Here is a 13,025-nt window from a genome sequence, read left to right as displayed (position 1 = left end):
CAGTGCTCTGCAGCATGCCCTTTGCCAATGGCACATACAATATAATAAGAAAAGAAAGCATCTATTAAGAAAGGACAGAATCTCAAGTATCGTTTGTTGAATGGTGGGTAGCCCAAGCAGACTTGTCATGAAGTCTATATTGTAATTGCAAAGCCAGAACAAAAATAATAGTCTGTGTTTCCAGTGCAGACAGTCTCATTTTCCTGTGACAAATCTACCTTATCTACCACCTAAGGCATTACACTCATAACAAAAGGATTAATAAAAAAATGATGTATTGCATTATTAGCCTTCTGTTAAGGATGGGGGTAGATTCCGTCCAAGTACAAGTCACTTCTAACAGTCTGTTGCACAAGAAAAATACTGCAACTCTAAGTACAAGTATAAAATCTTTATAGTATCCATCATTCTTTAGCCTGTATTTTGAAGGGAATCGAAGGAAGCTTCTAACAGTTTTAATTTAAAATTTTATGCATAAGAAGTGAGTCATAATGATTTAAAAAGTTATAATTAACATGGTAACCTCGATACCTACAACACACCTGGTATTTCCACTGGAGGTTTATTTGTGTTATTCAGGAGTTTGACCCTGCGTTTAACCAGCATGACTAATATTTAGTAAGACACATGTAATTCAAATTATATTCAAATGCAAAAAGAATTCTGTGCAGTGCAGTAGTTTACACCAGTAAATACAGCTGTAGTGTTATGACTATCAGGTATGCTTAACAATATCCTCACCTTTACTAATCTGGATAATAAGCAAGGGTTTAAATGAGGAGACACTGCCTGCTCTTAATTTTTTTGTTTTGGCAACTAAAAAATTAATGCTGAGATAATTTTTATGGTCAGGTAAGTTTTACAATGCACACAATATCATGCCTGCTCTGTGGGAAAGCATGCTAATGGCAGTTCTTTCGTAAGCATACATATGTGTTGGAAGATTTGTCATCATATTTAATGGTACTTGCTGGGCCACAGAGTGAGGTGCACTAACTACCTAGGTAGCTAACTATTTCCACAAACTTTTAAAATACTTTAAGCTCTCATGTAAACCTGATTTAATGGCAATAAGATACATCATAAAGATGCAATTTACAGAACACAATTTAACTTGATCTTTTAAAATATGTTCACACAAGGAAAAACAAAACAGACTTGATACTAATTAGAATTCCCATCAAATAGCAGGGGTAGTAGTAACAACTTTTTTTTTAACCAGGATAATTAAAACCTTTGAGACTATCAGCTTATTTGCAAAAGTATCCTGGGGCAACAGCAGTTTATCTATGCAAAGTAACAATCAAACACAATGGAAAACAAAATTAAAGTAAAATAGAAAAGCTTACAGCAATTATTGATCAAAGTAATATCACTCTGTGGTTCAAAGAAAAGTTCAAGATTTTCACAAATGCTTCCAATCTGAGGAGTATCTCCTTATTAAAATTCTGTGATGAAAGCAAATTGCTACAGTAAAGCATACCAAAGACAATGTTTTGGTAAAATGCTTTCATTGTATTGTATATTCTGTTGCCTACCCTTCCAGCTACTTTGAGATGCTGTCGTCGTTGAGATTATTGTCCCCTTCTCCACTTTGTCTTCCAATAAAACCAAAGAGAGAAACAAAACCCAAGAAATAGGCTTAGAGTTACCCATTTACTGCTGGTCAGGTCCGTTCATATATCTTAGTGGGAGACCAACAAAGTATGGTACTGCTGTACTTACTCATTCTTCTTTTCGGAGAGGAATTAGAGATTAACACTAGCTATATTTTAGATTAAATCTATTCTAAGATTTTTACAGATCATGTGTTTGGATTAAATTCTTTGTCAAATCTGATAGATTGTCATTTTCTATGTTCCAAATTTGTCTGAATTTAAAAAGCGTTTACCAACATTAGCAAGACATTTTAAACAACCAAATAAATATATAAAATGTAAGGAAATAGAGTAAAAAATGAAATAAGTTTCTTTGCAAAAGTTTTGAAAGAAAAAACCTTGATATTTTATAGTAAAGTAGGAAGAGTTGGGATGATAATAACTGAATCATAATGCTGAATGAACTTGCTATCAGAATATATGTGGGTGGGCATTGGCTAAAGGCCGTGGATTTTTTGGTTCTCTCACTCTCATATAATTCTGCATTAATGAAACTCTCTTAGGGTGTTTGTGTTCTTACAGCAACCTGGTGTACAGACTGATTTTAAGGTTCTTATAATTCATAATTAAACTTTTCATATTTCACTTTTTACTTTTTGTCAACTTTTCAACATTCTGCTGGATTTACATGCTGTATTGATTTTTCTTTCAGACTTTCTACCAAATACAACTACTGATTCAGTTACTTAGTGTTGGGGTTTCCTGGTACAGATTTCTCAGATTTTCAAAAAAAAAAAAAAATTGAAACTAAGGTCATATCCTTGTTACTGATCTTGATATGTTTATGCTGCTGGTGATGAGCTCTGGGGCAGGTAGTAGCACTTGCAGAAGGACCAAGACTGAAGGGTGGAGCAGAGAGCAGCTGGCTGTGCTGCAGAGGGCATGGGAAGAATTGCCTACAAACTCACTAACTTAATTCTGAGTGGCTCCTGGAAAGAAGAACTTGCCTGCAAGGACACGGGGAGATAATGCTTTTACTTTTTTTTTTGGCCATGTTTTAAATCTTTATTCAGAAAAAAATGTGGGCTCGGTGCTCCCTTGCAGTGTGCTTAACTTTATTTAAAGTTCTACTTCTGTTGGCTTTGGTGAAGCTTCAGCATGAACTTTGGCTGCATAGTTTTGGTGTGATTTCTTAGGAAGATTTCATGGGCCTATAGAAACCTGTGTAGAGTACATCAAAATACGTAAATGCAGAATACTTAGTCTGTGAGTGCTCTGGAGCAGGAATGGGCAGTATCTAAATTGAATTCCTTCTTCAGGGAGGTGACCTGATGTTGGTATGGAGCTGGGTAGTGCAGAGCGGTCTTATTGCGAGTTCTGTTTCACTGTTATTTCTTCTATTATCCTCACATAAGTATTGGAACTGTCCCTCCTGTATGTGAGACAAGGCATTAAATAGACTTTTTTTTTTTTTAAAGTAACTAAACCAGATTTTCGAACTATGTCTCTGCTGTCGAGTAGCAGAACAAAGCTACTCGTTATGGTTTAGTTAGCAAGATAACTTGCTAAATCATTGCTTCAGATTTCAGATCCCTGGAGTAAGAGAAAAAATTTGAGGTGGAAAACTTGAAGCAAATTGCACTGATAACTCTGTGTCAGAAGTGTATTGCGCCTGACTTGGAAATTATAGAAATGGATAGGCTGGTCATTGGAAGGCAGGCCTGATAATGCATGAGAAATTTAACTCTAATTTAATCTGTCCCTTTGGAAGATCAGACAGTCTAACTTCTGTTTCAGCAGCTTGTAAAAACTGAGCTAGCCTGGTGTGGTGAGGTCAGGTAACTGTTTATGTCCTTGAAAATTTTGCTGCAAGTTCCTGAAGTGGTGCACTTTTCTTATTTCAAGAACTTGCTTTATCTTGGATTGTGAAACATTGTTTTATCCCATGTAAATTTGTTTGTCTGAGTGCAAAGTAAGCGCTATACACTCTTAAGGTACTCCTCTCCTCGATTTCTCCCTGAATGAAAGGGAGAAGGAAGGGTTCCTGCCTTAGCTCGTATTAAAAAGCAGAGATTTGTAGGCAAGATTACCCTGAATGCTTGCTGAAAAGAGACTGTAGGGTGTTTATTTGGCTTTGATATATAAGACAGTCTGAAATGGATTCTGTCTGAAATTGCTCCTCGAGCATTTCAGGACAGATGATAAGGGGCAGGTGTTGTTGGGGTGTTTTTTGTTTGTTTGTTTTCTTTTGAACAGAGATGGCTAGATAGGTAGCAAAATGTCTAAGGGGTGTCTCTGCCATTTTAAATGGAAATTAAAAATATTACTTCGGGTTCGGTTGGTCTAGAAGCCCACCTATATGTTTATTCTCTATATAGTGGAATTTCTGTATTGCAGTTGCTTCAGTGAATACCAGTGTTTTGGGCCGCCTCATGGCACAGTATCTGCATATACACTAATCTGAGCTAGTTCCTGTGTTATTACTTATTTTATCCTACTCTACATTGAAGTCTATTAAGGTAGTACCAACGATGATACCATATCTAAGAAGACCTACTTGGAATAAGAGAGAATAAAATTCAGTTAGGAAACTAGTAATATTATTCCTCTTAATTTTTAAACGTAATGTTAATGTTAATTTTAAACATTCATGTTAATGGGGGGTGTTGATAGACGTTTGGGAGGTTTTGCATATTCCTTCTCAATTCCCACTGTTAGTCTGATACTGTGGATAGATCTTTATCCTAGAACAAGCCTTAAAGATTTTTTTTTTCCTAGGTGGAGTCTTTTTTTTTTTTTAATGCTTATTGAGAACTAAATTATGTATTCATAACTATTGAATAACAAATACAGAGAATGTAATGTGACAGTACAGAAGGGGTGAATTATGGAAAGAAATAAGTCACAAGTCACTAAATATAATGGCTTTTATGTATCATAATCAATATTGGAAGGGCCAGTATTAATTATGGGGAAAATAAACAATCATATGTTATTGGTAACTCCTACCTGCACAAACTTGTCTTCTAATTCTGGGTAGGACTTAGATTTAAATTATATCTTGCCTGCATATTCAACGTTTTCTGATCATGTTACACTTATTTTCTTATTCACTCTTAACAGCCTCAGGAATTAAACTTCATGTTTCATCAGTAGACCCCTCTGTCCTTTTCTCCTCAACATGTCAGTCACAGAGTTTCTTTTTAAATTTATATGCTAAGTGTGTCTGCAGATATTCCGTTAGTGACCCCAGAATTGTCTTGACCAGAAATGGTTCAGCTATGGGAAGGCAAACTTCAACGTAGGGCTGCTGACATCTGAACAGAGTAAACCAACTCTTCCTGAGCGATTCTCTGCTGTGGCTGAGCTCCTTTTGGTGTCCGGTGCAGCACAGACTGAACTAGCACAGTAGTACTCAGTATGAAATATACATACTGTTCAAATTTCTGTAGTCATGCTTCTCTTGTCACACCAAGCAAAGAAACACTCAATTATGACTACCTCGAGAGTCATTAGGAATAGATCTTGGCCTTCTCTCCAGAAAAAGGCAGGCAAAAAAAGATCTCATGGCAGTCAGTGAGGATTTCCCTTGTCTAAAGACTATGTATTTAGTAGGAAGCAAATCTAACTGATTGCTGTCAGTTTCTTAATCTGTCAGCAGTGTTATGCCTTGGCTGATGGAACTGAGGCAGTTTCCTACCTAGCAAATTACGCAGTCTTAACGTAAAGGTTTTGGGTAACAGAGAGCTACTGTAGTCTTTAAACTCATCCTGAATTACTGCTGTAGTAAGACCTTGGATTTATTGACACCTCGCATCTGTCAGAACAGTTCCTGGTTATTACACTGCATTGTTGTAGCTAAATCGAGAGTTTGATAAACACAAATATTCCTGTCTTTACCCTTCATCCAGAAGTTTTTAGTCATGGCTGAACTTCATAAGTTATAATACCAGTTTTTCTTCAATTGGATTGTGTTATCATGATCCTTCTATATTAGATTCTCTTCTGCAGCTTTCCAAAACTATGCTGCTCTTAGTAGGAGTGAGTCTGTAATAATACTGTTTTGAGTAACTTGATTCACCAGCACTCTAAAGATAAAGTTAAAAATACATATGCAACAAATGCACTAATTTTTAAATTATTTTTTTTTTCTTTTTTTTTCTTTTAAACAGGCTTTTAAATTTTCTTCTGTTGAGAAGCTGGACAACATTATGACTTTGTTATTGAAAAGCAAAATATCTTCTTACGAATTCAGCCCATTCCAAAGTGAAGAGAGGTGCCATCAACAAGGTAGTGAGTCATTTCTTGTATGCATTGATTTTTATTACTGATGCTATGGTTATTACTTATAAATGTTAATAAGACAATCTTTAAGTATTTAAAGCCCCTAGTGAAATGGAGGAATCCACAATAAAGACACCCTAACTAGGAAAAATGGGAAAAAGAATTCTGTAACTCATTACTTCATAACTCTATACTGTGTATTTATACTTGTCTGGATGTTTGATCAGCTTTGGATTAACTGCAAATTGTCAGCTTTACAGCTGAGCAAATTTATGCTTACAGAGAAAATGGGCAATAGAAGACATGAAGAAATCCCTGTGCATTATATTTTTTTTTACTAATTGCTCTCTGCAATACAATTTAAAATTCACTTTTTCAAAGTTTGGTAACATAAAAAGAAAATCAGAAATTTCACTATCTGAAGAGAATGGATGCTTTTTGAACTTAGAACAGCACTAGAACTTCTCCATTTATTTTAGTACCTATGCACTTAATAGTTTCCAGTACTTCTAGCCAAATGATAATGATATTATATTTAATTTTTTAAAAAAGCATCCCAGTGAGTTAAAATAGAATTTGTCTGTAAAGTATACACACTATTTGCACAGTTCAGTAGTGTATCAACAGAAGCTACTGTTTAGGACGAAATGGAGGGTTCTGGTTGAATTCATTAACCACTTATTAAGGATCCAAATTGGTTTGCAGTAAACCAAGAGTATGATTATTTAGCTTGTGTTATGAAAGCATCGTTGTTATGTTATTTCAGGTGTGTGTTAGACCTCAGCTTTTCTTAGAAACTTCTGAGGAAAAACAAAAGCCAAGAACATGCGTTTCCCTTCTGAAATAATTAAGAAATACATGTTTGAGTTGTTGCTTGACTCCTGTTTTATGTACCTGGACTATGGTTTTGAGAGAAAATGAGCTCACTACAATCAAGTACAATGTAGCGCTTACTTCTCATAACCAAATATAACAAGTTTTGAAGGTAGCTCTACTGTGATCGCTACCATGCTTCCTTTGCTTTTCAGTAAGGTTTCTTTGATGATGGAATTCACCCCTCTGTAGCAGATAAACATGATTCCACTTGTATTTTAAAAATGGGCTTAAATGTGAGTCTAGGTTAGTGGAAGCAAACAAGTAGGATGTTAAGTGAGGCACCTGTCCTTGACATTTTCCAGTGCAAAACTGCAGGATGGGGATGTATAGGACACATTGAAAAATCATTCCCAATGTGAAATGTTGGTTCTGATGAACAAAAGATTTTCTGCTTCTCTACTAACTAATTAGATCTGGGCATGTTTTTGAATATTTAGAATAATGCTTACCAACCTGCAATCCCTCCCCAAGAGTCCTGTGCGGTTCAAGAGCAAGTTGACTGCTTGTGAGCTTGAACCAAGCAGTGACCTTCTTAAAATGAACTGATTTGATGTACAGCACAACAAGAAAGTCCAAAGTTAGACACCTAGATTCTTCATGAAAGAAAGATGTGGTTGCACAGCTCAAAGCACTTGGAACGTAGGAGGCCTAGGCTCTGATCCCCCTTCTGCCTGAAAGGTGTCTAAACCCATGTTTTTGACTCCCTATAAGAGCATCCCAAACAGGCCCTAGACAAATCAGGTCTAATAGAGGACTAGCATCTCCTTGTTCAGCCATTTTTATAGCATTTTATTCCCAGCACCATTTTTTCTTCCGAAGAGAAAATGCCAAAGAATGAAAACTAATTAAATAATTTTGGGAAGGAAGTGAAGCTATCAGACAAAAAGGTCTTTAGGACTGAGATGAGTTATTCTTGTATCTCTGAACAGACAGATGAATCAGCCCTAATTTCATAATTCCTGTATGGTCAAAATAAGCTAACTTATGCCAGAAATCCAATTGTCTTTTTCCAGGGGGAATACAGACACTTTGCCTTGAGACATACTTGACTGAAATAAAGACATGTCAATAAGTGAGAATAAAGATGTTGTGGTTTAGCCCCAGTCAGCAACTAAGCACCATGCAGCCACTCGCTCACTCCCCACTGGTGGGATGGGGGACAGAATCAGAAGAGTAAAAGCAAGAAAATTCATGGGTTGAGATAAAGACAGTTGAATAGGTAAAGCAAAAGCTGTGCACACAAAGCAAAATAAGGAATTCATTCACTACTTCCCATTGGCAGGCAGGTGCTCAGCCATCTCCAGGAAAGCAGGGCTCCATCACACGTAACGGTTACTTGGGAAGACAAACGCCATCACTCCCAATGTCCCCCCTTCCTCCTTCTTCCCCCAGCTTTATATACGGAGCATGACGCCATATGGTGTGGAATATCCCATTGGTCAGTTTGGGTCAGCTGTCCTGGCTGTGCCCCCTCCCAGCTTCTTGTGCACCCGGCAGAGCACGGGGAGCTGAAAAAGTCCTTGACCAGTGTAAGTGCTACTTAGCAACAACTAAAACATCTCCGCATTATCACCACTGCTTCCAGCAAAACTCCAAACCATAGCCCCATACTAGCTACTACGAAGAAATTTAACTCTATCCCAGCGGAAACCAGGACAACTTGTCTTTCAGTTTCCATTTATTCAGATTAAATTCGTAGAATATTTTGGGTTGGAAGGGATCTTTAAAGGTCATCTAGTCCAACCCCCCTGCAGTGAGCGGGGACATCTTCAACTAGATCAGCTTGCCTAGAGCCCTGTCCAGTCTGACCTTGAATGTTTCCAGGGATGGGACATCTACCACCTCTCTGGGCAATTTGTTCTAGTGTTTCACCACCCTCATTGTAAAAAATGTCTTCCTTATTATCTAGTCTGAATCTATCCTCTTTTACTTTAAAACCATTACCCCTTGTTCTATCTCTAAAGGCCCTACTAAAAAGTCTGTCCCCATCTGTCTTATAAGCCCCTTTTAAGTACTGAAATGCTGCTGTAAGGTCTCCCTGCAGCCTTCCCTTCTCCAGGCTGAACAACCCCAACTCTCTCAGCCTTTCTTCATAGGAGAGGTGCTCCATCCCTCTGATAATTTTTCTGGCCCTCCTCTGGACCTGCTCCAACAGGTCCATGTCTCTCCTGTGCTGAGGGCTCCAGAGCTGGATGCAGCACTCCAGGTGGGTTCTCACCAGAGCGGAGTAGAGGGGCAGAATCACCTCCCTCGACCTGCTGGCCACATTCTGATGCAGCCCAAGATATGGTTGGCCTTCCTGGGCGTGAGTGCACATTGCCTGCTCATGTCCAGCTTTTCATCCACCAGTACCCCATGTCCTTTTCTGCCGGGCTGCTCTCAATCCCTTCATCCCCCAGCCTGTATTGATACCAGGGGTTGCCCTGACCCAGCTGCAGGACCTTGCACTTGGCCTTGTTGAACTCATGAGGTTCACATGGCCCCATTTCTCAAGCTTGTTCAGGTCCCTCTGGATGGCATCACATCCTTCAGGCATGTCAGCTGCACCACTCAGCTTGGTGCTGTCTGCAAACTTGCTGAGGCAGCACTTGATCCCACTGTCTGTGTCACTGATGAAGATATTAAACAGACTGGTTCCAGTATGGACCCCTGATGGACACCACTCATCACTGATCTCCATCTGGACATTGAGCTGTTGACCACTGTCCTAAGAATGCCACCATCCAACCAGTTTCTCATCCACCGAGCAGTCCACCCATCAAATCCATATCTGTCCAATTTAGAGGGAAGGATGTTGTGGGGAACTGTGTCAAAGGCCTTACAGAAGTCCAGAGAGATTACATTCGTAGCTCTTCCCAGTTGGAGACTTTGAGCACTTGATGACAGCCCTTATCTGTAGTTCCTTGTTTAATAAGATCTTTTCTGAATGACTGGTCTGTATACCTTGCCTATTATATCAATATAACCAGGCCTCATAAATGTATATGATTACCTGTCTCTATACTAGCATGTGCAAGCACGCTTATAAATAAGATGTGGTTAGGGTAAAATTGTCCATTGTTATTTCCCAGGCGTAGACTCAACTAGAACATTTTCAGTGTTCCTATTTCTTTTAAATATTAATTAAAAAAGCAAGATGTCCTGATAAACTTACTATGTTACCATAATATCTAATAGAACAACTTTACCTGCTTAGGATAGGTATATCACTGGATATAATGATTTATGATAAGGGAAGTTTTTTAAAAGATGCCATGGATCACAAATACGTATCCTGGAAATTTGAATCTTTTGCCATCTAAACAAGGAGAATTGTTTGAGCAGCAAATCAACTTTCTCTTAAGTTTCTCAGCATTATTCCAAAGAAATTGATTTATAAAAGGCAGCGATTGGAAATGGTTAAAATAGAAATTTGTGCTGACTTTTGTATAAAATGTGTTTCCCAGTGACAGCCATTGGAATGTGTTTTGCTATGCACAAGATGAGTTTCAGTTGCTTGCTTTTGATGAAATATCCTATTGTAATAGTTATTGTAGTAACCAAAAAGTAAATCAGGAGTCTTTACCAGAAAAATATTGTTGGACCTGCTGTATATGTAAAAGCTTGTCTGAAATAAAGTGCACACTTCAGACCTGAGCTGTGCCTTTATTTTTAATTGCCTTTTTTTGTTGTTGTATCACATGTTTTATGTAGTTCTAAAGAATATAAAAGTATCTGAATGTTGTGAAAATATATTTAGGATTATTCATGGATATTACCTACTAGCAGTATAGGAGAATTAAGATAAAGACTTTTGTTCAGCTTATCAAGGGGAAGAATGTTTTAGTAACGAGTGATATTTAAAGGTATTATTCTGCAGTCTCTGAAGGGGAGTACAGGAAGCCCAATCAGATGAGAAAGCTAAATGCAGACTGAATAGAAGCCACTGGAAAAAACACTGTGTTTAACAGCAGCATTAACTGAAAGACAGAGCCAAGACATGTCTGGGATTTTTAGTGGTGGTACCCTGCATTCCTTGTGAATGCATGTAGCTAAAGCTGGAGGTACTGTCCTGAATATTGTATGTTCTGTACCTAACTAATTTCAGGATGTCTTGTATCTATATTATTCCTTTATATTCTGATAATAGAATCCAGTCAAAACATACCAACAAATCCAAACTCACATTTCAAAGCTTTTCTTGAACTTGAGAAGCTCTGATTCTGCTTTTGAAACCTCAGGTTTGGGAATTCTTGGTGCATCGACTCCTGTCCAAGATAGCTATTTATTTGAGGAAAAGCTGTTTCTTTTTCCACTATTAATGAATTTTTCTTTTTTTTTACGAGTTATCTGTTACCATTTTTCTGATTAAACTCAAACATTGAGACATATGAAAAGTCCTGAATTTACTCTTTTTGTAGAAAATACTGCCTTTTGTCACCTAACACTGGTAGAAATATAGCAAGTCGTATCCTAATTTCTGCAATTCTTTCTTTCAAGCTGAAATATCTATCCCAAAAGAAGAAGCAAGAGTCTGGGTTTTTATCTGCTAGTGAAAAGATAGACTAGGGGAGAAGAAACAGATGGGGCTTTAAGTATTTTTTTTTTGTTTAATTGTTATTGACACTGTAGAAGTTATTTTAAGTGTCTGTTTAAATTGACCAAAAAAAAAAAAAAAAAAGTGATGTCCAGTATCAATAATTTGGGAAATAAAAGAAGGATGTCTTACAAGATCTGCAGAAATATTACTGTAGGCTATTCTGTTTGCTTACTGCAATTTTATGAAAACTCCCACAAGCTAAGACAGTGCAACAATACAGTAATATTAGATTTTATGTTCTGTTTTATAGCTGAGGTGTTCCAGAATGCTCTGCAGAAAGAGTAGAGAAGGCATTATGACAGGACAAAACATACAAAACAGCAATTCCCTCTTAACCTTGTGTATGTCAACTAAAACTTTAATTAAAAGCAAGCACTAGCCTCAAAGTCAGTTGAAAGTTGAAGAAGCCACCTTAATGCATTTAAAAATATGCCAGTTGGGCGCTTTCTATTTAACCTTTCCTTCCAGCTTATGATCACCAGCTAACTAGTTCTTAACATAGGTGCCTATCAGTGGCAGCTTCTCTCTGTTAACATTCTTCATTAAAGGACTGCTACTGTGTAAAAGCTGTTCACTTCTAGTTATCCTAATAACTACTACTTTTGTTCGGTTCTATGTATTTAGCCGAAATGTATCAGTTGTTCTAATTCCACAGCTGATAAAAGTTCCAGCAATTTTCCCCAATTCAGTGTGACAAACTTGCAAGTTCAAGAATGGTATTTTCTGCCTGAAGCATGTGTGCTTTCAAATAATTACAGCCTCTTCCTACTGTGTATCATACAAAACTTCAGTTAAAGCAGTTAAACACAGTATGGTGGAAATTTCTTTACAGTAGAACATCTAATTTGTCTTAAGAGCTCACTGAATTTCATGAATTTGCAATTAAGTGAACAATTATAATTAAAAAAAAAATACAAACCATAGATAGATCTTGCAGTGGGTTATTCTTACTAGGTTATTTCAACAATCCCAGAATCACAGAACAGTAGGGGTTGGAAGGGGCCTTTAGAGATCATCTTGTCCAACCAATGGTAGCCTTAGCTGCCATTGACTTTTTGCTGTAGAACCTGGAGGAAAGAGGTAACTACTTCACATTCAAGAGAGTGATCATACCAGGGTGGCCTCAAGTAGTTCAATATTTCTGAGTTTTCTATCAGCAAGACTTGGAAAATTTGGCCCTTGAAGATTGTATCCTACTTTGTGTAAGTGCAGGGGTCTGCCAGCTGTGTTGCCTAAAAAGGCTTTGCGAATCAGAGTGTTAAAAGCTGTCTTAAATTGGTTAACCTCAGTATGGTCGTCTGATGGTCCTCACAATAACTTTTTACCTTGTGTCACAACTTGGTGTTTCCTGGTGTTTTTGTGGCTCCTTCCCTCTGCACCATGTGGTATATATGAACCATCTGTGGGAGTAGCTGGTACAGTTTGATGTCTGAAGCTGTTCATGGCTGACTGGAATGCAGAAACAGCAGTTGTTGTGGCTGTAAGCTTTATCCTCCTACATTGTTCATTGCTGAATCTCTAACTCTGCAGTAGCAACCAGATCAATCTCATGCCTAGCATTAATTCCTCAAGGGACAGGGAAAAGAAGTCTGAACAGAGCTTTCTCTACTTCTAATCCCAACCTTGTTAGTACCCAGCCTAGGCTGGAGAAGGAATATTATCATGACCAAAAGAAAGCAGCTGAAGTC

At 37.7% G+C, this 13,025-nt stretch overlaps 1 protein-coding gene across 2 annotated transcripts in view; it reads left to right on the top strand.

Moving 5' to 3' along the window:
* BANK1 (B cell scaffold protein with ankyrin repeats 1) overlaps positions 1-13,025 on the top strand; it is a 152,688-nt gene that overhangs the window by 47,387 nt on the left and 92,276 nt on the right. For both annotated transcript variants that reach the window (XM_075090733.1, XM_075090732.1), the window contains exon 7: positions 5,771-5,891. In XM_075090733.1, the coding sequence (XP_074946834.1) occupies positions 5,771-5,891 (121 nt within the window). The remainder of the gene's footprint in view (positions 1-5,770; positions 5,892-13,025) is intronic.

This window comes from Phalacrocorax aristotelis, chromosome 4 (genome assembly GCF_949628215.1).
Source record: "Phalacrocorax aristotelis chromosome 4, bGulAri2.1, whole genome shotgun sequence".
NCBI lineage: Eukaryota > Metazoa > Chordata > Aves > Suliformes > Phalacrocoracidae > Phalacrocorax > Phalacrocorax aristotelis.
This window is presented reverse-complemented; position numbering and strand designations above follow the sequence as displayed.